The sequence below is a fragment of the Dendrobium catenatum genome, unplaced genomic scaffold, assembly GCF_001605985.2.
Source record: "Dendrobium catenatum unplaced genomic scaffold, ASM160598v2 fragScaff_scaffold_1394, whole genome shotgun sequence".
Lineage (NCBI taxonomy): Eukaryota > Viridiplantae > Streptophyta > Magnoliopsida > Asparagales > Orchidaceae > Dendrobium > Dendrobium catenatum.
The window spans coordinates 189,577-214,888 of record NW_021319856.1 but is presented as its reverse complement, the minus strand read 5'-3'; the positions used below and the strand labels follow the sequence as shown (position 1 = coordinate 214,888).

General features: G+C 32.5%; 1 protein-coding gene across 1 annotated transcript; it reads left to right on the top strand.

The window, feature by feature from the left end:
* Window positions 1-1,208: 1,208 nt before the first annotated feature.
* On the top strand, window positions 1,209-3,407 carry LOC110091844 (subtilisin-like protease SBT1.7). Its single transcript, XM_020816095.2, has one exon. It carries the CDS (start codon window positions 1,209-1,211, stop codon window positions 3,405-3,407), a length of 2,199 nt encoding a protein of 732 aa, XP_020671754.2.
* The last annotated feature ends 21,905 nt before the right edge of the window (window positions 3,408-25,312 follow it).

The window sequence follows — 25,312 nt, the reverse complement described above, 5'->3', positions numbered from 1 at the left end:
ATATCTTTTGTCTCCATAGGCACACATCAGCTAAAGAATAAAAGTTCTAAAAATAAATTTCAGGCCTTATTTAAAAAACTTTCATTTAAAACAAAGGCTACAAATTTGCAAAATTAGTCACTATAGAACCCATAAAATCGATTATGTTTAAACAATTTTACTTTATACTCCTGCTGGTATAAGAGCATCAAAATTTAAATAATTTGGGCTGAAACTGTAATCACAGGGTTGAAATTCAAATTTCTCATTTAAAACAGAAGATAATATGAATTTATTGATTAATAGAAAGAGAAAAAGAAATATTGGTCCGACAAGGTTCCATTATTTGAAACAATTATACACTTGCTCTTAGAATGAGTTCAATTTTATTCTCCAAACTGTAGATTGCGAATGACTTGCTAGAGCTGCTCTGTCCATACAGATATTGCACATAATCAAAAATGAAAATCAATTCACTACTGGAAAATCGTCCATTACCAATAGAATTTTCGGCGGATTTTCTGTGAATGATTTTCCTGTGGAGTTTTCTGCAGAATTTTATTGCTGGAAAATTTTTGCAAAGCCCGTTTTATGGGAGAAAACCGGAAATCCACCAAAAAAATCCGCCGATAAAACGTGATTTTCCAATAGCGACTTAACATATTTCAAAAGAATATTATTTAAAATTCATTATTAACAGAATAGTAGGCATGCAATATAAAATACATAAAAAAATATTGATGTATTTAAAAACTTTTAAATTTGCTTTAAGAAACACTGATTGATCCTTAGAACACTTGCCTTGATCATCTCCTCAAAAACAGTTTTTGCACAGGATACCTCTCTCTCTCAATCGATCTCTTTGATAAGCATTTAACGTACCATCTTGTATGCAAGGTGGAACCTTCCTACCTCTGCTAAGTACGTAATTCCCTGTTGCATTTCTATATGCAAAATTATTAATTTTTCTTTGATACTAATTGCAAAAGCAAAAAAAAAAAAAAAATCCAACCTAGAATGCCATTGTATGTAGAGATGCTTTCACAATGTAAAATGACATCGTGTAGCATTTGATAGATTTGATGCACGATCTCCTCAATGTGAAAAATAATTATTTTTTTTCTAGTATGCTAGCTTATCATTCCCTGTAAAGAAACTCCTATATAGTTCTAAGATCATTCAAGCTTTCTTCGCATTCCATATACATAATATTGTTTTCTTTGCCCTCTATGGAAGTCTCCTTCTCTACCGCAAGCTTTAATATTCCACTCTTATTCTTCTTTAGCATTGCTTCTTTTCTCCTAGTTCACGGACAGCTTCCGTTGCCCATTACTGACACCATTGACATTCAGCATCATAAGGTCCATATCGTTCATGTTCAAAAGCCAAGTGTAAAAAAGTTCCAGCTCTTCAAACATAGAAAAAGTTGGTACCAGTCTTTCTTGCCTAATGACACCCTCTTCTCCGGCGAGCCACGCCTGGTCTATGCTTATCGCCAAGTGATCACAGGATTCGCCGCTTGGCTTACCCAAGAAGAGCTGAAGTCCATTGAATCAATGGATGGGTTTCTCCTGGCTCACCAAGATGCCACCCTCCAGCACCGCACGACATACACCCCAAAATTCCTCGGCCTCGATAGGGCGCAGGGCATGTGGTATGATTCCGGGTATGGCCAAGGTCAAATCATTGCTGTCATTGATAGCGGGGTGAAGCCCACCCACCCTTCCTTCGGCGGCCATGCCATGCCGCCGCCTCCACCAAAGTGGAGTGGCACTTGCTATTGGGGCCCTCCAATCTGTAACAACAAACTCATCGGGGCACAGGGCTTCGGAGGTGGGAGCTCAATCGATCCAATAGACAATCATGGTCACGGCTCCCACTGTGCAAGTATTGCAGCCGGTAACTTTGTCGATAATGCAAATGTTCTTGGTCAAGCTCATGGCACGGCCGCTGGTATTGCACCAAAGGCCCACCTCGCCATCTACAAGGCAACCACAAGTAGCGCCTTGCTTAAATCCATAGATGAGGCCATTCGCAACCATGTTGACGTGATGTCCATTTCCCAAGGCGACAAATCACCAAACTTTGATGCGAACAGGATTGTAATAGGCTCGTTTGCAGCAATCACAAAGGATATTGTCACCTGCGCGGCGGGGCCAAATGACCCACGGGTTAGTAGAATTGATAATGATGCCCCCTGGATCATAACCGTTGGTGCAGCCTCCACTGATAGAAGAATAACAGCCACTGTAAAGCTTGGCGATGGGCGAGAGTTCGATGGCGAATCAGCCTATCAGCCCAGCAATTATAACTCACCACAACTACCACTAGTGAAAGGCTTACCCAACGTGAAAGGAAAGATATTATTCAATAACTCAGTAATAGACAACACTGCGGCAGGTGCCCTTGTCCTAAAACATGGAGGGGAGGGTTTGGTTGTCTTGGGTTTCCTTGGAAATTTAACAATTGCACAACCTCATGTGCTCCCAGCCACGTTTATTACCCAATATGCAGGACAACAACTTGTAAAGTATGCAACCTCTACACCTAATCCGACCGCATCAATTATCTTTAAAGGTACACAATTTGGTGTCCGGCCCTCACCAACTGTTGGCTCATTTTCGGGTCGAGGCCCTAGTCTTCGCAACGGGGGCATCATAAAGCCTAATGTAATTGCGCCAGGCGTCAACATCCTTGCAGCATGGCCATTTGATATTGTCATAAACCACACAAGCACACATGAAAAGTTCAGTTTTCAATTCGGCGCCTCTATGGCCACTCCACATGTAGCTGGTCTTGTTGCTCTTCTCAAGAGCAACCATCCTACGTGGTCAGCTGCAGCAATAAAGTCGGCCATCATGACAACGGCTCGCACTACTGATAATGAAGGAAAACCTATTACAGATCAGGCTGATGGGAAGAAAGCCAAAGTGTTTGCTACAGGATCAGGTCTTATCGACCCGGAGGCAGCTAATAATCCGGGTCTCATTTATGATATCCAACCCCATGACTACATCCGTTACCTTTGTGGCTTGGGCTTGTTTGATGATAAGAAAATTAATGCCATAGTTCGGGGAAAGATAACTTGCTCTACCATTCGTAGCATCAAAGCAGAGGAACTAAACTATCCTTCCATAGGAGTGTCTCTTGGTGCTAGCTCTGCACCAAAAACTGTGAGTAGAACAGTGACAAATGTTGGAGATGCTGGCACTACCTACACTGTGGATTTTGATGACCCGAAAGGTGTCAATATTGTGGTTTCTCCAAAAGTCCTTCGCTTCAACAAAGTTGGGGAGACGAAGAGTTTTAACATCACGCTAAGCTTTAAAAGCGTTCCCTTGCCAGCTGGTGAAGTTTCAGAAGGGAAATTATCATGGGTTTCTGGCAAATACCTTGTGAGGATTCCAATTGCAGTCACATTCGTCTGATAAATCATTCTTCCTGAATATTTATTTCTATAAACTGTTAGAAATATAAATAAAAGATTAATTAGCTAATTAATGTCTTGGAGTACTTAAAAAAGTCTACATTGTTATGAAAATCTCTAGAATAAGTTATATGGCATGAAGTAATTGAAAATTCTATTTTAAAAAATAAAAAATCCTCCATGTACTACTAGGCATAGAAAATTATACATGAAGATTATTGCTGAAGTTTATTATCTAGAATAAGCTCGATTCTAGTTGGATCTAGAATTCGTTGAGTACTTGTATCGATAAGTCTTATGATATGTCATTTTATGAAATTTAAATTCAAGAGCAAATGGTTCCACACATCAACTCGAGTACATTCTCTCTCCATTAGATACACAACATTTCTCTCTCTCTCTCTCTCTCTCTCTCTCTCTCTCTCTCTCTCTCTCTCTTCCTCTATCCTCTACACAAAATTTCTATTACAATGATATCAAAGCAAGTTTTATGGGAAGTTGGTGAGCATCATGAACCTCTTAGTGAATCTGTCTCATTAAGGACAACGATGAAAATTGAAGCATTTGAATGAAGATCTTGTTTGGCTCATAAGGGGAGGTAGTAGAAACTTAATTGATAAACCGAGTTGCAAGATGGAGTAAAATTATCGGCAACTCAAATGAACTCCATGCATGGAGAAATGTAGTAAGAATGATCACACAGCAATCTTTTTCATTGAGCTTAAAAAAAAATCTAACTAACAATTAGTTTAAAAAAAAATCTAACTAACAATTAGATTATACATGCATGGAGAAATAGTTTTAGTCGATAATCTTTGAATGTACAATATCATTTAAAAAAAAAAATCTAACTAACAATTATATATTAAAAATCAAACTATAAAAAATAGCTAAATTAAGTAATTAATTCATATCACAACATAATAAGTATATGTGGCATTTTATTAATTAAGCTCATATGTCTGATACCCATAAGAAAAATGTATTCTATAATAGTTAAGAAAATTATAGTTTGATTTTTAATATATGCATCCTAACTTGTCACAACAATCCATAAGTCATACATTATAAGGCTTTTGCATCAAACTATCAAAGCGACCTAGCATAGATCAACAATGGTGAATGTGAAATTATTATGTGCGGTCACCGGATGTCGTACGGAGGTGAATTTGAACGTGCCACGTCACTATTTTGATGTGCACTGGTATCAGGTACAACTGTGTACCAGGTGACGTGACACATCCTGATTTGTCTCCGCACCATCCGATGATCGCACGTAATAATATATGATGATGAAGGAGTTGTTGTATCTAAATGGATAATTATGACCTATCACAACATCCAAATGAGTTTAAAATCTTGATGTGATTGAGGCCAACTCATATATTGTGATGGCCTATCATGTGAACTAATCTCAAGTATTCATTTAAGCTATGGTCTACAACCTTAGCATTGGATTTTTAAAATTAATTTCAAAGATATATTTTGACATTGTAGATAGAGGTTTTAAAATAAATATATATTTATTCATAGTTTTTTAAAAAATAGAAATTAAAAGGTTTTTTAAAAGAGTTAGCCTCCCATATGGATGAAAATAGTTAATTCAATTTAAAAAATTTATTAAGGTGGGATATCGATCTTAGCCTATTTATGTGCCTTGGTAATCATAAGAGATTTGGTTATGATGGCATGATTTTCATTATCAAGTAAATCTTAACCCAATAATGATACTCAATGTACAATAGCAAGAGGCAAGTTCTAAAGCTAAGGGTGGAACCTGCATAACTGATCTATGCAAAACTTAACTCGTCCATATGTAAATGCAACAACATTTTGGAAAGTTAGTTGAAACCTTCAACTAAGGTTAACGAATTCAAGCATTCTAATGCAGTATAAAAATACTATTAAAAAAAAAAAGGATTTGAACATTAAGAAAGTTCTCTTAGTGTTTGGAGTGCAAAGGTTAGTTTAAGTATAGATAATCTATCCAATAAAAAACGAATAATTTGAGTATATGTGTAAATCCAAATTAAAAAAGAACCCAACAAGAGGGTATAATTGAATGACAGAATTATTTAGTAAAAAATGCATGACTAAGTTATGACATAACTTAACGAAAAGGGTATGGCCAAGTCTATAAGAAATATACTAGAATAACATAAAATTGAAGATATTATAGCCAAAAAGCATGACTATAGTCAAAAGAGCATTACTATTTCAATGATAGATCTAACCAAAATAATATGATTAGAGTAAAAAATGTATATGATCAAATAAAGGAGATATCAAGTTAAAAGAGCAACATTAGATATGTAACGTCCCAGAATTAAATTTAAAAGAATTGGTTATCTTCTTAATTAGTCAACTAGAACTTTTATAAAGCATCACGTTAATAAATTTATATCAATGAAAATAACTAACAACTATATACTTCAAAATATTGCACAATATTCCTAAAATTAATATATAATAGCTAGGAAATCAATATAATTATTACTCTATCATAAACTTCTAACTACAAAATAATAAAAGAATACATATAGATAATTACAAAAAATTTGAAGATCTATGACAATCTCACTCAAACTGCTCCTAACCCCTTCTCTAACTTGAAATACATATAATAAGCATAAAAGTCTAGCAAATAATCAAAATTCTATCACTACTTTCAATGCAGGGTAAAAGAATCAATATGTATATTTAATACTAGTCAAAATTAATCATCACTTAATAAAAGCAATAAAACTCTCAAAAATTAATAATAATAATAATATTTTTAATTATATAATTTAATCCATTATCAATATAAAATTCATATAAATCCTATTTTGGGGCTTTAAAAATTATTTAAAAACTATGTATAAATTAGTTTATTTTATTTAGAAAATACTAATGAAATCAATTTGTAACATAGACACGTGATGGTCCCAAAATCTTCACTTGTACCGACAAATATCAATTTAATAAGGATGTGCACCGGTGGCATAATATTATAAAAAAATTAATATAATTAAAACACAATAATATCTAATTTATAGAGAATACAATTTATTATTTGAACTTAAAAAGATTCCTTAAAAAATTATTTATTTGTATCAAAATACATGTTATTATAATTTCCCCACCTTAAAAAAAATACCACCCTCGATATTTCCACGAAAAAAACAGATCAATAAGAATAAATTTAATTCATAATTCTGTTAAAATAACTCAATATGATTCAAACATATATCAAAACTAATAAATCAATTAAAATTCATTCAAATTCTCTCCAAAATAATGTATTCAATCAATATTCATGAATTCATTTAAAATAATCATACACCCATATATCATTCAAGCATAATATACTATGCAAATTATTAATCAATCAATTTAAGGATTAAAAATTCTACCAGTGGATCCTCCAGCCACATTCTCATCATCTTGTCGGATCAAACTATAAACTTTGGATCATATAGGTGGCAGTATTTGTGTAGAAAATTTTGTAGGTGGTGTAGCAGACTATGTATATCCTCTTTAACTTTCAACCATTCTTCTTCTATATATCCCATTATTTATTCTATTCTCTAAATCCCATTATACCTTATCGATCTATAACCTTACCTAGCTTGCTCCCCTCTTAATTTAGATCTTATCCCCTATTATTATTGTGAAAAATCAACCATTTGGTGCCATCGTTGCCCACATATAAAACACTAACCAATCATCAGAAAACACAATCCCCTATGTCTCGACTAATTCATGTGATGCTAATTGAGAGTTATAAGGAGTTATTACTTTCCAACAAGCAAAGTGTGATAACTTTATTTACTGAGCCAACAAGTTACTGATACTAACACTGATATTTAAAAAACAGCATTATAGTAAGGACTTTTACTTATTTTATATAACTATTAGAATGCATGCTATTAAATCACTACCACTGTATCGCTTTACTATTACTTCAACCCATGATGTTAATGTTATTGTTGTTCTATTATTATTAATATGCTGATCGCGTGATGTATATTGAACATGTGTACTAGATGCTGACACTGAGTGGACATTGACATGGTATTTATGAGCATGTGATACACGTATACAACTATTTTTATATACTTTATTGCATTGACATAATTTTGATAGTATTTACTAATATTTTGATTTGATGTTTTATAGAATTTATATAATGATTGTAGTTTTGATATAATGATTGTTTTAGTGACTTGAGAGTTATACTAGTTTACTAATTTCTCTACTGTATTACTGTATGATCATGTGAATACTACTATTATAATTTCACTGTTGACATATATATTATACTTTTATATTAATTGTGTTGAGTTCACTTATAGGCTTTGGTGACCAATTGGGCTTTTTAGTTTATTCTATTTTGTTAAATATTTTTTAGATCAGGGCAGATGATCAGATGTTTAAGATTGATCAGATAATGATTTCTCATGTTTACTTTCTTTTTATTTTAGTTATTCTTTTGTACTCAGGATAAAATAATAGTTGACGCCTTCTACAGGATCTGTGTACCTGGAACAGAAAAATACAAGTAATGGCAAGCGAAAAACCAGGATTCGGATAAGAATACCTCTGTATTCTGGTTTGTATTACTGTTGTAATAAGGAAGAAGACAACTGAGCTCCTTTCTCTCTTTTTCCTCTATGTATAAGCACCTTTTTCTAAATACTATATTTGTAAAAAGTAATGAAAAAGGCTGTAACTAACAGCTAAATAGAAAATAGTAAATAGAGCAGTGGGAGACTAGGTGGTTCGTTATGGGGGTAACGTGTGTCGCCAGAACACATAACTATCCTGCATTGCATCAGTCCTCCCCGGCTTCGGAAGAGCTCGACTCCGACGAGCTGATTGCAATGAGTGCACCGTCTGCGGGTATGTATGGTGAAATGTCGGAGACGTTGAAGGTGGAAGTTGTGTGACAGTCAGCTGGTAATTCGACGCTGTATGCATTGTCGTTGATTTTGGCGGTGATAGGTACCGGGCCAAGCTTACGACGGCTCAATTTTGAGAAAGTGCCAGGTGGAAAACGTTCACGCCGGAGGCGAACCATGACTAAATCGCCAACTTGAAATAACTTTTCTCGGCGGTGTAAGTCGGCAGCTTCCTTGTAGCGAAGATTGGCGTTGACAATCTGCTGTCTTACATCTGCTAACATCTTGGAGTAATCTTCGGCGAAGGATGTAGCGGCAGGAGACCTGCATTTTGGCAAGATGGAAAGGTCGACAGCAGTATTAGGTGACTTTGTATATACGATATCAAATGGTGCCTTCCCTGTAGAACGATTCGTCATCGCATTGTATGCGAATTCAGCTCGAGGTAAGACGTCTTCCCACTGCTTAGGCTGGTCCAGGACTAAGCAGCGAAGCATGTTGCCCAATGTCCTATTCACGACTTCCGTCTGGCCGTCCGATTGGGGATGGTAGGCTGAGCTGAAATTCAATTCGGTGCCGAGCCGCTTCCATAGTTCGCGCCAAAAATGGCTTATGAATTTGACATCACGATCAGATGTGATGCTCCTTGGCAACCCATGTAGACGGACCACTTCATTAAAAAAAAGGTTAGCAACAATCAAGGCATTGGAGGTTTTCTTACAGGCGATGAAGTGGCTCATTTTAGAGAAGCGATCGACGACCACCATTATAGAATCATGTCCACGCCTGGTCCGAGGTAAACCGAGTATGAAATCCATACTCAAATCTTCCCAAATGGATGGAACCAGCTCAAGATTGGATAGACTAGGTCTGAGTCAGTTTGTACCCTTTTTCCTTTCTTGAGTCTATTGTATTTGGTGTGGCTCCTGATGCTTTATAACTTAGAAGATTTCTTATTGTTCCCTAGAGTTTACTATTTTTGGTAACATCATCCGGGATGATTTTATATCATCCTGGATGATTAGTTCAAAAGCATAAACCCTAATTAGGGCATCCTTATTAAAGAAGCCGTCATTATGCAAAACACATTGTCCTGGATGATTTTTTATCGGCCAGGATGATAGGCTCAAAACAAAAAGAATCTGCCGCCAGATTTATTTAGAAATAACCTATTTTTGGACATCATCCAAGTGGATCATCCAAGACTATAAAATATCGTCCAGGACGATCCAGGTCAATTTTTCCAAAATTTCTCTTGAATTTATGGAAAGCAATTATGACTTGATTTCATGATCAAACCGGCCTGGACGATTGCCAAATCATCCTGGCCGATATGCTGGACGATTGGACATCGGATAGATCTTTTTCAAGACAATGTCGAGAACGATATTCCATAATATGTACTGATCATCCAGGATGATATATTATCATCCTGGATGATATGAACAAATTTCTTCTGATCATCTCAAATCATCCCGACTGATTGGGCTTAAATTTCACTGATCGTACAGGACGATATTAGTATCATCCTGGAAGATAATATCGACAACTTGCATTAATGAGCTCATTTTGAGATCTTCTATTTAAGCTATGACATGACACTTTATAAGTGTCTTTGGCAGCCATTGGAGCTTCATTCTTTTTGGGGAAACTTGAAGAGATAGCTTGAAAGGGAGTGAGGAACGGGTGAAGTCTTAGAGAGGGAGAAGATTCTGTGAGGGGGGACTCAAGGGAGTGTGGAGGGGGATTCCACACGGTTGCTCTGGTAGGCTTGCACCTTAATACCATTGGATTTAAGGCTTATCTCGAGGGAAGTTCACGAAAGAAGAACATCTCTTTGGTGTCAAAGGACCCGGTGACTCTACCGCACTGGGGAAGGTGGAAGTGATTTTGTAAGGGCTTCTCTGCCTAGGTGTGAGGGATAAAGGAGAGACACTCTATTTAGTGTAATACTTGGAGGGTACCTCCAAGGAGTGGACGTAGGTCAAGGTTTGACCGAACCACTATAAATCCAGTGTGTTCTTTTCTTATTATTGCTTCCGCATTATTTTCTTGCGCACTTTAATTTTTGTGGTGAATTTGGTTTTAGTTTTATCTTTGATTTTAAAGTTATCCAATTGACCTCTCTATTTGTTAGCCTTGGGCCAGTTCATAAGGGCTTAACATCCCCAACGAACTTTCATATAGGATGATCCTTAGATCGACCTGGACGATTATATCAGTTTGTTGTAATTAAGAGCAATTTTATAGCTCTTATATATAAGACCTCTTATTTACTCAAGATTGTATCTTCTGCTGATGTCTTGACCTGAGAGAGCCAAGAGCAGAGGGAGAGTAAGGGAGAGAGAGAGAGAGAGGATCTTATGAGGGGGAGTTTATGAGGAGTTTCACAATGATTGATCCAAGCAAGGATCCAATTCATCTTCTTTATTCGTCATCCCTAGCTCCTTATAGGTTCAAGAGAGGTCTACTTCAGTAATTCACTGTGGTTTTCTGTTGCTTTAGGAGGAAGCAAAATGAGTTGGGTTCTCTGCCTGCTTCAAGAGGAAGCAAAAGGAATTAGGTTCTCTGCCTCATTGGTGTCGGTGGAAAGGAGGTTTGTAGAGGCTTCTTCGCCTTTCTATGGGAGCAAAAGGAGAGTCACTGAGTTTAATGCAATACCTGGAGGAGAGGCTTCGGGGAGTGGATGTTGGTCAAGTTGACCTAACCACTATAAGTTTATGTGTGTACGTTCTTACTTTCTTTTTACATTTAATGTCCGCACTTCAATTTTCTTGTGGTGAATTTTGGTTTTGTTTAAGATTGTGTTTTGATTGAGAAATTTTTAAAACATCAGTTCACCCCCCCCCCCCCACTCTTGGTTAGCCTCGAGTTGGACTTCTTGGAAGAATAGTTGTGGTTTTCTATATGAAGGGGGGATTAAGTATAAAAGTATTGTGGATAAGGCATAAACTATGGTTTTCTTTTAGATCCATTCAAAGTTTGTGGGCTAAATTTGTGATTAAAAAGGATTTCTATGGTAAGCAATCACTTTTATGTAACTATAAGGTCAGATTCTCTGGTGTAAAAAAGGCTTCGCACCACCAAGTGAGACAACGAGAAATTTATTCAATGGGGTATTGGTAATGATAAAATTTTCTTTTGAAAGATAATTGGATGGGGCCTTATTCTATTGATAATTTTTTATACTCTCATTTTATTGCTTATATTAAAGTGAATAATTTCATTATTGATAATAATTGGAATGTTAATAAATTAATATATTTTATTCCTAATAATCTAGTGGATAAAATAAATGGATTCCCTTGCTGGTGTATAATGAAGATGGTATTTTGTTTAAGTTATCAATTTCTGGTAACTTTGCTTTTAAAAATGTTTTGGATTCTATTAGACCTATTCATTGCAATGCTTCTCTATATTCTACAATTTGGCATAATAACATTCCTATACCTTATTCTATTTTAGTTTGAAGAATTTTACATAATAGTCTTCCTATTGATGTTCTCTTGATGAAAAAAAGTTTTTATATTCCTTCTAATTATCAATGCCGCTACCAGATTGAATCTTTGAATCTTGTTGTTATAGCCATTAAAGTGTGTAGGTATTTTGATGATATGTTTAACATTTATAATTTCAACAATGATAGTGATATTTCCTCTATCTTGCAAGTTTGGTTTTCTCCAATCAAAGGTTACATCATGAATTTGATTCCTATTCTTATTTTGAGTTCCTTTAGATGGAAGGAATGATTCTAAACATCAAAACATTAAGATAAACTTCATGTGCATTATTTCTAAAGTGAAAGATAAAGTTTTTTAATTGTTTTCTAAACATCTAAATATCATTAAAGATATTTGGGTGAAGGTTGATGCAAATATTTTATTACATTTTATTAATAGTAGTGCTTCTAGTAATCCTAAAAATTTGTATCTTCTCAGCAGATGTTTTGTATGTTCAAGTATTGGTTTACTCATATTTCTTGTCAAGGTAACTATTGTGTTGACTAGTTTGCTAAATCTATGTGTTAATTAGATTGTTTCCATGATTTCTCCAGTTTGTCTTTACCTCAACCTTTGAGGGGGATGATAAAATTGGACAAATTTTTATTGCATTACTTAAGAATTTAATGGATTTGCCTTTAGTGTTGTTTGTTTTGTGTCTTATTTTCTTTCTATGGTTTTGGTCCATCCTCTTCATGTTCTTCCTTTCTTTATTTTAGTGAAGTGTCGTCTTATTTCTTAATTTTTATGATTTTGTTGGATTTTAGTGCCATGAGGTCTATTCCCATTTAGGTTTTTCCCCTTTTGAATATTCTTAACTATCCTTCATTCTATTCTAGTTTGATGAATGTTTTGAGTGGGTTGAATTTTACTACGATTGTAAGTGGATTCTATTATTAGTAGAGTTTTCTTGCAGCTTACAACCTATTTCAACATTTAACAAATGCTAGGCTATTCTATGGGTTGGATTTTTAGTTTACTTTGTATGGGAACTTTGGGGTGTGGATACTCCATAATGATCAGTATTATTGCTACAAGTCTTTTAGTAAATTTCTCTAGTGTGTGCTAGTTGTTTTTTTTTTATAGATAACAATTTTTGGGTAAATTGGTTAGTTTGGGAATTTTTTACATTTGTCAATCCATCTCATTGACTATATGGATGTTTGTTCTCTACAATTTTTTTAGGAATGGTTCTACAAACTACACTTATGAGCTTTATTTATTCATTGAATTTATTTAAGGTTTCCTTTTTATTTTCTTATCCCTATTATGTGCTTTAACAGGTTTTTCTTCCGAGATCTTGGTTATTTGGATTTGGCTTCCTCTATGGTCTAGATGTGTTTTTGTTAGTTTGGATTTATTATGGTTGTGTCTTTATCCTGGATTTATCTTTCTTGTGGGCCTTCTGATGCTGTGTTTTAGGCGTGGTTGTTCTTGTTCTATTTTTTTCATCAAGTGTCAGTTGCTATTTGTACCACTTCTATTTTCCATGTATGTTTATCATGTGCCTCTTTTGGTTTAGGTTCTATTGTGTTACTATGTTGTTCTAGTGGCATCCCTGATTTCCTTCTTGTACATATTAATATTTTGATATGGATATTATGCCTAAGTGAACTTGTCCCTAAGCACACTAATACAAAATCAATATTGTCACTTTGATGTGGAAGCTAATTAAATTATAAATAATTATAATAACAATAATATATTATAATCATCTCAACAAAATATTAATCACAAATTTTTACTAAGCATTTTTAACAAAAAATAGTGTAGAAAAAGTAAAATGAAAAAGTAGAAAATTAAAACAAACACACTAGAAATTTAAAGTAGTTTGGTCAAATAATGACATTGGCAGAGTTGCAGGTCTTTTGTCAATAAATAGATATTCTTGCTAAAACTTACCTCAAGAGAAACCTCACCCATGGAGTAACTCAAGTGCAAGTTTGTTAGAGCAACCATGTAAAACTCCCTCTCATAATCCCTTAAAACCCATAAGGATCATCTCCTTCTCTCACAAACTCAACCCTTTCTCTCCCAAGCACTAGGCTCTCTATTCAAGCTTTCTTGAGAAGAAATAACTCAATGAATGGCAAAAAGACACATATAAAGTCTTATGACAAAGCTTAAATAAAGGGCTTCAAGAAACCCTAAGAACTCAATATGTCGATTTTGGATCATTACAGTAAATGATCTAGATAGTACAATTTAATCAATTGAAAATATCTCTATTAGTATTGGAAAAGAGTATGAGCTTTATGATTAGTTCAATTGATTGAAGCTAGTCATATGTACAATATGATTCATCTAATATGATTAGTACGATTATATATGGATTATCATCTTAGATATAATGGGGCTATGATAATATCAATCCATGCAATATTGGTTCAATACAACATTTTATCCATTCGTACATTATAATCTTACTAGTCAAATTATCTAAATTTGATCCTAATAACAATATTAACTAGCAAGATATTAATTACACATTCATACCAATATAATACTGTCAGACCGTACAATTATTATAATTTGTTTCAAAAAATATCTTCCTGAATTAATGATTGGACGGCTAGATTATGATTTTAACTGATCGTTCTAGTACGATTTTTCAAATAGCATTAATTTACATAATTATTATTTTAATGATTTTTTGAAGTGGAACTGATCATTACAAAAGATACCTCTCATATATTATGGATTAGGTTCAAGGAAAATATCTCTAATTTTCTTCTATCAACATTCCCATGAGTGTTTGTAGCTCATGGTCAGCATGCTAGAATACAACTTTTTATATAACTTGTTCAAAGAATTGGAAAAATACATATAAATTTAACAACACTTTTAGTGTATCCTATTCCTACTAATCTTGAGCTTAATCTTTTATTTGATTGTGGCATGTATTCCTAAAATAGTTAGTAACACACAAAAGCAAATACACAGTACACATGTAGGAGACATACAAAGATGCAATCAGTAATGTTTATTATCACCAAAACCATACATCTCAAGAAGCTCGAGTTCGCAACACCTAGTTGTTGGCTGGGTGTATATAGACTCTCATTGCACCTTATCTTCTTGGTCAGCTTGTATGCACCTTATTAGCTACTTTGAGTGGCAGGATTTATTTCTATCTAGGTGGCGTTTTTTATTTTTAATTAAATTATTCAAGATAATTTAATTAAATTTCCTAATCTTACTTATTTTGTTTCTTATGTTATAATTCATTTTTTATATGTTGTTTGGGTTTGTACTCTCATTCTAATACAGATGTATTTAAGCTCTCGCTTAAATTTCTGGGATATGGTTACTTGCTTACCTTTTTTTCTCTTTAATATATTATAGTAGGGATCATGTGCTCTTAGGTTTTATTTTTACTGTTTGATTTTAGCTTTTTGAGCATTTAGTAAGCATTGGATCTCTTTATAAATATATAATATTTTGTTATTAATGTGTACTCTTTTTGGGTTTTAACAAAAAAATAAAAAATAAGGCAGTGCTATTTCTTTGTGTAACAAATTTGTTTGGGTTTAGTATAGTTTATTATCCCTTCTCTTTGATTATTATAACTAGAATTTCAATGACATTGTATGCTTATGAATAATTTTCTTTTTCTGAACTAAATTATGGGAACGTCAGGTGCTGCTTTATCAATTAATTTCAGCCATAATCATTTAATAAAATAAAAATTTGATAATTTTGAATTATTTTTTATGATGTTTTTAAGATTTTTGGATTTGAAGTTATAATGAATTTAGAAATAAATTAATATTTAAATATTAAAATTAATTAGAATATTTTAAAATTTTAATATATCCTAATCATTAATGCCAGTTCCATTTAAACGTAAGGGGGATGGATAATAGGGAGCTTGGTGAGCAATTAGGGTAGAAAAGAGGTAAAGAGAAGAGAAAATCAATCTATTTTTTTGGGGTGAGTTTCGGGGGTCATTTTGTCCATTGGGTCTAGTTGGTAAACTTTGTTCGTTCTCGGATGTAGGAGACATTAATGTCATCTCAAAATTATTAAAAAATTATCACAAGTTTTAGCAAACAATTCATTAAAATTTTGTATCAATTGTAAAAAATGGGAATACTTTGGCACATATAAATATTTTCATCGGGTATATACTTTTTATATGTTACAAAGATTGTGATTATAAATTTTTAAAATATTTTCTAGAAATTTTCACGGGGGGGTTTTAAAATATATGGGATTTTTTTATTGAATAGAAAATTATCTGATGTTGAAAAATAAGTGTTGTAAGTACATAAAGTCTTAAAATATTATCTTACACATCCCTGATAATGGTTTGGATGTTAGTTGGATTTTTTGTTGTCTACCATTATACAACACTGTGAAATTTTTAATAATGTCAATTACTCTTTAATAGTTATAAAGTAATTTATATATGTATATGTGAGTAAAATTATATTGTTAGGAAGCCATAAGGGGTATAAAATCGCTTTGAAATTCTATCTAATGTTAAGGAATTTTTAGGAGTTATAAAGGTGGTTCATGAATCCTTTTGAGGGTTGTGAAAAGTTTGGGATCCAAACAATAACTGGTTGAAAGGAGAGGTTTAGATTCAACTAGTTTAACGTTAAATGTTGGTCGAACGATGATGTAATCATAAAAAATTAATATGACCTAAGAATCATATGATATAATAAAATTTTTTTAAATATACATAATTAGTAAAATATTAGATGTAAATTTAAATTTAAATATATTTAATATTAATTTTAATTAAAAATTTAAAAAAATTTTAACTTATATATCAATATCTAAGTTTAATTAATATTAATATATTGATTAGTTTATTTTATAAATATTTTATAACATAAATGCATATATTAATTCAATGATTACATTTTGGAGATTTATAATTATTGATGTTAAATAAGATCAGTTTATTATAATTAATTAATTATTAATTTTACAACACATAAGATAAATTAAATGAAAGAATTTACTTTTATTTCAAGACATTATTAATTAAAAATAACTATTGATTAATCATAAAAAGCTTTATTTAAAAATATATTTAAAAAAAGATAGTGTGTGTTTGTAACTATAGAGAGGTAAAAAAGTAATAACTTTAACTTTCTTTGTCCCACTTCATTTGAAGAACTTTCTCTTGATAATGATTTTACTTTATATTTCCTTTTGAGTTAGAATAGAGAAATATCTCACATAAAGCAATGAAGCCTTCTAAAATGTTGATTTGGAATTTTTTAATTTAAAATTAAGTATTTCAAATTTAAAAGTAAGTTATAAATATTACTTAATATTTTATTCTTAATATTTTAAAATAATATACTTAATTATTCAAATAATTTTAAATTTAAGTTGGCTAGTTTAAGAAAAACATAACCTGTTTAGGGGTTTACTGGTTGAACAAGCGATTCTAGCTAGTTTGATGCAAAAGCATTTTTCTAGGATGATTAGGATTGGCCCTAAGGCCAATTCTGGCCGGTCCCATCCAGTTTTTAAAACATTGGTATTTGAATGTTATAAATGCCTATATTTACAATGTAAATATCACACTAATTTGTATGATGTTAAGATTTTTTTTATTTAAAAAAATAATAATTCTTGCACAACAAATGATGTCTCTTCGAAGAGGATGGGCCTGACAATCATTTATCCCAATTTTTAATATAAAATACAACTTTGATGATCTAATGTATTAAAGATAGAAAAAAAATAATAAAAAACATTTGTATAAAATTTAAAGTTTGAAAGGATGGCTTGCAAACCATATGATAAATATGTGGACATGCTTTTTGTAAAATTACATGTTTAGGGCATGATAAGATTCTTTGTTTTATATTTTTTTCTCTTATAAAGAGTTATCTCTGAACTTGTGGGTCTAGAAAAATATGCATAAGGGAAGAAAGTGAAAGTTCAATGAGAGGTTATTAAACCTACTTGAACTATAATAGCACACTAACAGTGGGGTGAATTGGTGTTTTAAATGATTTTTCTTTTTTAAGAGACTCTTCTTTGAAAAATTTTATCTCAACTCACAATGATAATTTTAAAACAAGTTATCTCAAGTAGAAGAAAACAATAAAGAAACCAAAAAAAATTTACATTTCATCGTGTTGAAAAAAGAATGCAAAAAATGTTTTCTTCATTTTGTTTTTTATTTTTTTGGCTCATAAAAATTCAATCCAAAAAAATCATAATGTTTCAACCATAATTTTCAAGAATGTAACATGCAAAAAATAAAAAATATGTAAAATAAAGTGTTTAAAAAAATGAACGAGCACATCAAAAATTTTATAGTGATTCGATCAAAACTTGACCTACGTTGACTCATAAGAGTCCTCTTCAAGTATTGCACTAAACCTTTAGTGACTCTCCTTTTTCCCCAACAAAAAATGTAGAGAAGCCTTTACACAATCACTTTCATTCTTCCAATGTGTAGTGGAGAAGCCCTTTCACCAACTCGATGCAGTATAGAAACCAAATCCCTTTCACTAACTTGGTGTGGGGGAGTAGTCAAATCTTTTGATGCCACGAGCCTCTTCCCCGAGATTCCCTCATGCAAACAAAAGACTCCTAGAAGAAGAAGGTGGATTTTCATGGAGTAATCGTGTGTAGAACCCCTCTAACAAATTCTTTTAATCTCATAAAGCTCATCTATCTCAAAACCTCACCTCTCTCTTAGAAGAATTAAGCACCCTTTAAATCCTATCCTTCAGATATTTTCCCAGATAAAAAATGTAAAAGAACCAAGTAAGAGATGTTTAAATACAATGCTAAAAAACCTAATTTTCATTTAAACCATGTTTATTCATACAGTATGATCCAAGGATCATACAATAAGATTATTTCAATTCTCCCTTCAGTACTGTATAATGGGAATTTCCATGTATGATCAATTCAAAGGTTTTTAAATGATCATCCAATACAATCTTAAGGTCATACAATATGAGCAGTTCAATCTAATAATCAATTCATCCTAGATAAAGCTTAGTGATTAATTATCATCCTAGTTGACACTTGATTCACTTAATATGAACCTCACTTCATACAATAATATTACTAATTACATTTTCATTTTTATTTGATTTTTCAATCTTAGGTAGTTAATTAGGCAAGGCTTTTAAATATCGTATGGTACAATTGGCATCATATTGTACAAATATAACAATTTTCAATTTTTAAATATTGCCTAATTATAATTTGAGGAATGGATTTTAATATAAACTAATCGTCTAAGACAATTACTATCATATAATCTATTAATTCAGCTTAATCCTCTTCTTGTTTTAATTTTTATAAATAATTTCTAAGTGAATACATTATATAACATATTATCTAGTATGGTCTTAAAAAAAAATCGAACCTTATGTTTTATTCACCCTGTGTATGTGTGCACAATTATTATACTAATATACATCAAATATAATTCATAGATTCAAGAAACATAAAAGTATAAACTTTTGCATACATTAACTTATTCTACCAGTCTTGAGCCAGGGAGGTGCTTGATGATGTTGTACCTAAAATATTAGTGCATATAGAAAAACACATGCAACGATAAATAAGAGAATCCAAATAATGACCAATAATGTTTGTTATCATCAAAATATAAGCTCAATCTCCTGGTTAAATTTCAAATGAATTTTATTTTTCTCAAAATTTCTCCCCTTTACTATGTGATATATATATATATATATATATATTGAACATAAAAATACTAATAAACACATAATGATAGAGAACAAAATAGAACTAGACTATTGAGGAAAATAAATACTAACCAAATAACTTTGTACTACCTCTTATGATATCATTAAAAATAGGAGAAGACAACTGAAAAGATAGAACAACTATACGTTATGAGGTAAGGCATATAGGAAAAAAATTTCAAACAAACTACAAGAAGATAGACAAACAACATAACACACTACTCACCAAAAGGCCCGTGATAAGGTAGTGGTGGAGTTCACTTATAATATGAACAATTAAAGTAAATTTGTCTCCAAACCAAGCTAAATTTGCCACATACTACTACTATTGCTGGCTATGTGTGTTTAATTACATTTCCAGGTAGTCAAATTGCTCTTTCATTATCTCATAGAACTGAGGCTTGTATGCATCTACAGGTGCTGGTGTTAATTCCTGAGCTGGTGCCTCCATAAGTGCTCCCGCTTCTTCCTCTTGCTCAAGTTCTAGTATATAACATCTTTCTAAACATTTGTAACTATAGGGTACAGGTAAGGAGCTGTCAAAGTAGTAAATCAAGAGGTGCTTGGGTGTTGTAGAGGATGTAAAGACATACTTGTGTTGAGAGAGTTGCAATTTATTTTTTCGATTGTTGATATTTTTGCAACATGTATATTTTTTGATGATTCCAAATATTATTATTTTTAATTATAATTTCTCCTAACATATTTTAGATGTATTGTTTGTTCTTTGTGTGTACAACATTTCAGGAAAATCATACTCCGGATTATTAAAGACTTCAAATCAGATCAATTTATGGTTTATTATAAATGAAGTCTGTATTTTTCATTTTATTGAGTCTGAGAGAGTGTGATTGTAAATATGTAACTGTGCACACACACAACAAGTGAGTGTTTAAAAGTTGTAAATTTTTAAACTGATCATGCTGTATGAAGTCAATTCATATGGTACGATTTAATTAGTTATTTTCCCCAATGAGTAGTCAAATGAACATAAAGTAGAAAATTTTTCTAAGTATGGATCGTACAGCATGATCTCATCATCTTACGTACTCCATCCAGAGTACGAGTTAGATGGGTCCCTTTTCATCCAGATGAACTAAAAAACTTTTTTTGAACTCATCATATTATACGATGTCGTCATCGTACGTATTGTGTCCACAGTACAAATTGAATGGGTCCCTTTTTATCCAGATGATTTCAAAGTTTTTTGAACTAATCGTACCATGTGATAATGTCATCGTACGTATGCTGTACAGAGTACAAGTTGGATGGGTCCCTTTTTATCACGATGAATTTAAAATTTTTCTGAACTGAACATATTGTACGATGTTGTCATCGTGCATACGTCATCTAGAGTACAAAATGGATGGTTCCCTTTTCGTCCCGACGAAGATGAAAAATTTTCAAACATTTTTATAGTACAAACTGGATTCGTACTGGATGAACATCTTGTATGAAGTCATTTTGTATAGATTCACAAGTGGTTCATAGCAATAGTTTTTGAACTATTCATATGTATGAACATACTAAAAGTTCGACAGGGTTGTTAAGGCCTAATGAACTAGTCTCAATGCTAACCAAGAGGGGGCTAAATTAGTATTTTTAAAAATCATTAAATAAATGCACAAACTTAAACCAAAGTTCACCACAAAGAAATCAAAGTTCATAAATTAAATGCAAAAGCAGTAATAAAGAACACAGATATTTATAGTGGTTCAATTAACTTGACTTACGTCCACTTCCCGAATGTGCCCTCTGAGTATTGCACTAAACTCAGTGACTCTCTTTTTGCTTCCACAGTAAGGTGGAGAAGCCTGTATAAATCTCCTTTTCACCAACCCCGATGAGGCAAAGAACCTAACTCCTTTTGCTTCCTCCTGAAGCTAGCAGAAACCTCAACTCTTTTTGCTTCCTCCATAAGCAGGAAGAGAACCTTGATCAATTACTGAAGTAGACCTCACTAGAACCCCCAAGGAATTGGGGATGACGACCAGAGAAGACAATGATATATCCTTGCTTGGAGCAACCTTTGTGAAAACCCTCACAAACTCCCCCTCATAAGATCCTCTCCCTCTCTCCCTTGCTCACCCTCTCCTCTTGGCTCTCTCAAGTTAGGATAGTAGCAAAAGATACTCTCTTGGGTAGAACAAGAGTTATTATATAGAAGAGCTTCGGAATAGCTCAAAATTGCAACAAACCAACTTTATCATCCAGGATGATGTAAATATAATCCTATACGATCATTAGAAATTTAGCGCAATCAGCCACGATAATTTGGGAGGATCATAAGGTTTTTATTCATATCGTCCAGGCTTATAGGATATTGTCATGTACTATTATTATAAGTCATTGAATGTCATCCAGAATATTGCCCTGAATGGATGTCTGGATGATAGAAAAATAACTGGATTGTCCAGGCTGATCTCACGATCGTCCCTAGTTCAATTCAGCGCATATTCTCCAGAGCATCTCCCTGAATATAAGCAGGCAGATGTTTGATCGTCCAGTAAAAACTAAGGTTTTTAAACTAATCATCCCAACTGTTCATGTGATCATCCAAGATGATATGATTGAGCAATCAAATCTTAATTGCTTTCCTTAATTACCATATTAATTTAGGCATAATTATATTACATCATCCAGGATGATGTCCAAAAATAAAGGCTACCTAAATAGATCTAATGGCTGATTCTTTCTGATTTGAGCCTATCATCCCGGTCGATATGAAAATCATCAAGGATGAGGCGCGTAACGACGACTGCCTTAACCAGGATGCCCTAATAAAGGTTTCTATTTTTAACTGATCATCCAGGCCAATTTTTGGATTATCCCAAATGATGTGAGCAAAAATAGAAAACTCTAAAACAGACAAAAAATATCCCCAAGTGTGTGTGTGTGCAAGGTTACTAAGCATCAGGACCCAAAAAATTATAATGGACTCAATAAAATGTAAAAGTACATTTTCATATATTATAAACTGACTCAGTCCTAATCTACCCAATCTTGAGCTGATTCAACTTGCAGTTTAATTTTGTGGACCCGAAATATTAGTAGGTAAGGTAGTCGTAGAGAAACAGAAGTATTTGCTATCTTCAAAATTCTATTCCCTAAAATCATATTCTCAATAATTTCTCCCTTTTTGATGATGGAAAATAATAAGACAAGCAAAACTAATGAAAAACAACTCAAACACTACTCCGCCTTTTGACATCACAAAAAGGGAGGAGGAAAAAACTAGAAAATAAAAAGTAGAAAAAAAGAAGAACGAAAGCAAAGTTTTTTTTTATTTTTTAATCAAAGAATGAATATACAATGTCTTCATGTGATTGATTTTAAAGACTTATAAGACCAATGAGTTAACATCATCGAAATTTGAAACCGGTAAAATATCCGAACCTATTAACCCTAGCTTGAACTTCTCTCAGGGAAAAATCGTCTTTTGAAAACAAAAGACCTAACTAAGAAAAACTAATTGGATAAGAAAAAGAGATCCATTAAAGACTTGATTTCAAAAAAAATATCTTATAGAGTAATGTAACAAAGTAATTTGATACAATCGTAAAGTTTGAAATCAAGCCTTTAAAAATATCAAGTGACACATAAATTCTTCTAAGTTTTAAAAGTTTGAAGAGAAGAGAACTTGCTTTTAATAGGCTCATTTTATACCTCTTATCAATTGAATGGCGCACATTGTACATCTTTTGATTTTTGATACACTTTGTGTATAATTCTCAATTTGGTATTATTGCGCATCTTTTTATTTGACGTCATTGACCACTTTTTTTTTATTTTTGCAAGCTAGATCCCTTTTCAAAACTCTTAAATTCTCTCAGTTGTGAGTATATCTTCTAGATATTAAAGAAGAAAAACTCAATCTCTAATATAAGGAAGAACAAATCACAAAATAGAATCAAAATCATATGATAAATGCAATGACAAATGACGAGAAAACTTGAAAGTTATATAAAGACTTTGAACATTATAAATATAAGATAGATTACTGCAGCAAGATATAAAAGATCTCAATCACAAAGTTTAGCTGTTAATTTGAGATAGACTTTTGTTTAGAAAAAAATTTACACCACTAAAAGAGGTTAGATGAAGAGAAATAATCAACTGTGTTTTCTCCCTTTAACAAATTAAGAGATGTAAAATATTGAATACAAATTTAAAAAAAATAAAAATATGACATAAAATATCATTTCAGTAGTGATCACAAAAAAAAAAGAAAAACTAAAATAATAGAAATAAAATAAAGAAGAGAAACAAAAACTAGTAAAAAGTAAAATAAGCAAAGTGAAAAAAAACAAAAAAAAAACAACAAAACAAAAAATTTAGAATTCAGTAAATAACATGTTCATGCATTTATATCAATCACAACCAATCTGGTCCTTAAGATGCTGAAAGTGTCAAAAGCCAGTGGTTTAGTAAAGATGTCAGCCAATTGATTTTTAGTTGTCACATGGTGTAACTCAATGTCTCCTTCGGTCATATGGTCTCTAATAAAGTGATGTCTTATGTCAATGTGTTTGGTCCTTGAATATTGGATAGGATTCATCAGAATATCAAATAATCTCAAAAGAAGTGCTATGCCTAAGATACCAGATTCCTAAGTTTTGAGTCCCCAAAAGATATCTAAGAATTCTCTTAGCTGCAGTTAGGTGGGATTCTTTAGGATCAGCTTGAAATCTAACACAGAGACAAACACTAAACATTATATCAGGCTGACTAGCAGTCAGGTAGAATAAAGATCCAATCATCCTTCTATACTTCTTTTGATCAATAGATTTTCCATTTGAGTCCTTGTCCATCTAAATATTAGAAATCATGGGAGTATTATTGGCTTGGCTTTATCCATTTCATATTTCTTCAAGATGTCCTTAATATACTTTGATTGACATACATAGGTTCCATCATCCAATTATATTATGATAAATCCCAAAAAGTAGGATAACTCTCCCGTCATACTCATCTCAAACTCCTTACTCATTATTTTAAAAAAATCATCACATAGCTTTTTATCAGAAGATCCAAAAAGTATATCATCAACATAAATAATCATGAATAACTCATCTCCTACTTTCCTCAGAAAAAGGGTAGTGTCTACACTTCCCTTAATAAAATCCCTATTTAGTAAAAATGTGCTAAGCCTCTCATACCAAGCTCTTGGTGCTTGTTTTAATCTATATAAGGCCTTTTTTAATTTGAAAACAAGATTCAAAAATTGGGAACTCTAAAAAATTGAGAGTTTCTCTACAAGCACATCCTCTTTTATTATCTCATTAAAAAATGCACTATTCACATCCATTTGGTAAAGCTAAAATCCCTTATAACAGGCAAAGGCTAGTAGCACTCTAATGGCTTCAAATCTAGCTACATGGGAAAAGGTCTCCTCAAAATCAATCTCCTCTATTTGGTTGTACCCCTTAGCTACCAATCTTGTCTTACTCCTAACCACCATACCAGAATCATTAATCTTATTCTTAAAGACCCATTTGGTTCCAACTACACTTTGTCCCTTTGGTATTTCAACAAGCTCCAAAACATCATTCCTAACAAATTGGTTTAATTTCTCTTGCATAGCTAAGATCCGAAACTCATCAGATAATGCTTGATTAATATTGGTGGGTTCAGTCATTGAGATAAAGGCAGAGTGATTCACTTCCTTCCGAAATCCATGCTTAGTTCTAACACCTTCAGAAGGGTCTCCTAAGATAAGTTCTTTAGGATGACTCAAAAAATATCTCAAATCCCTAGGCAAAGTGTGTGTAGGATCAACCCTTTTCTCTATATTTGAATTGCATGTCTACTCTTTGG

What these genes read in the sequence shown, in the direction of transcription:
- LOC110091844 (XM_020816095.2), top strand. Translation starts at nt 1,209, where the DNA reads ATGGAAGTCTCCTTCTCTACCGCAAGCTTTAATATTCCACTCTTATTC.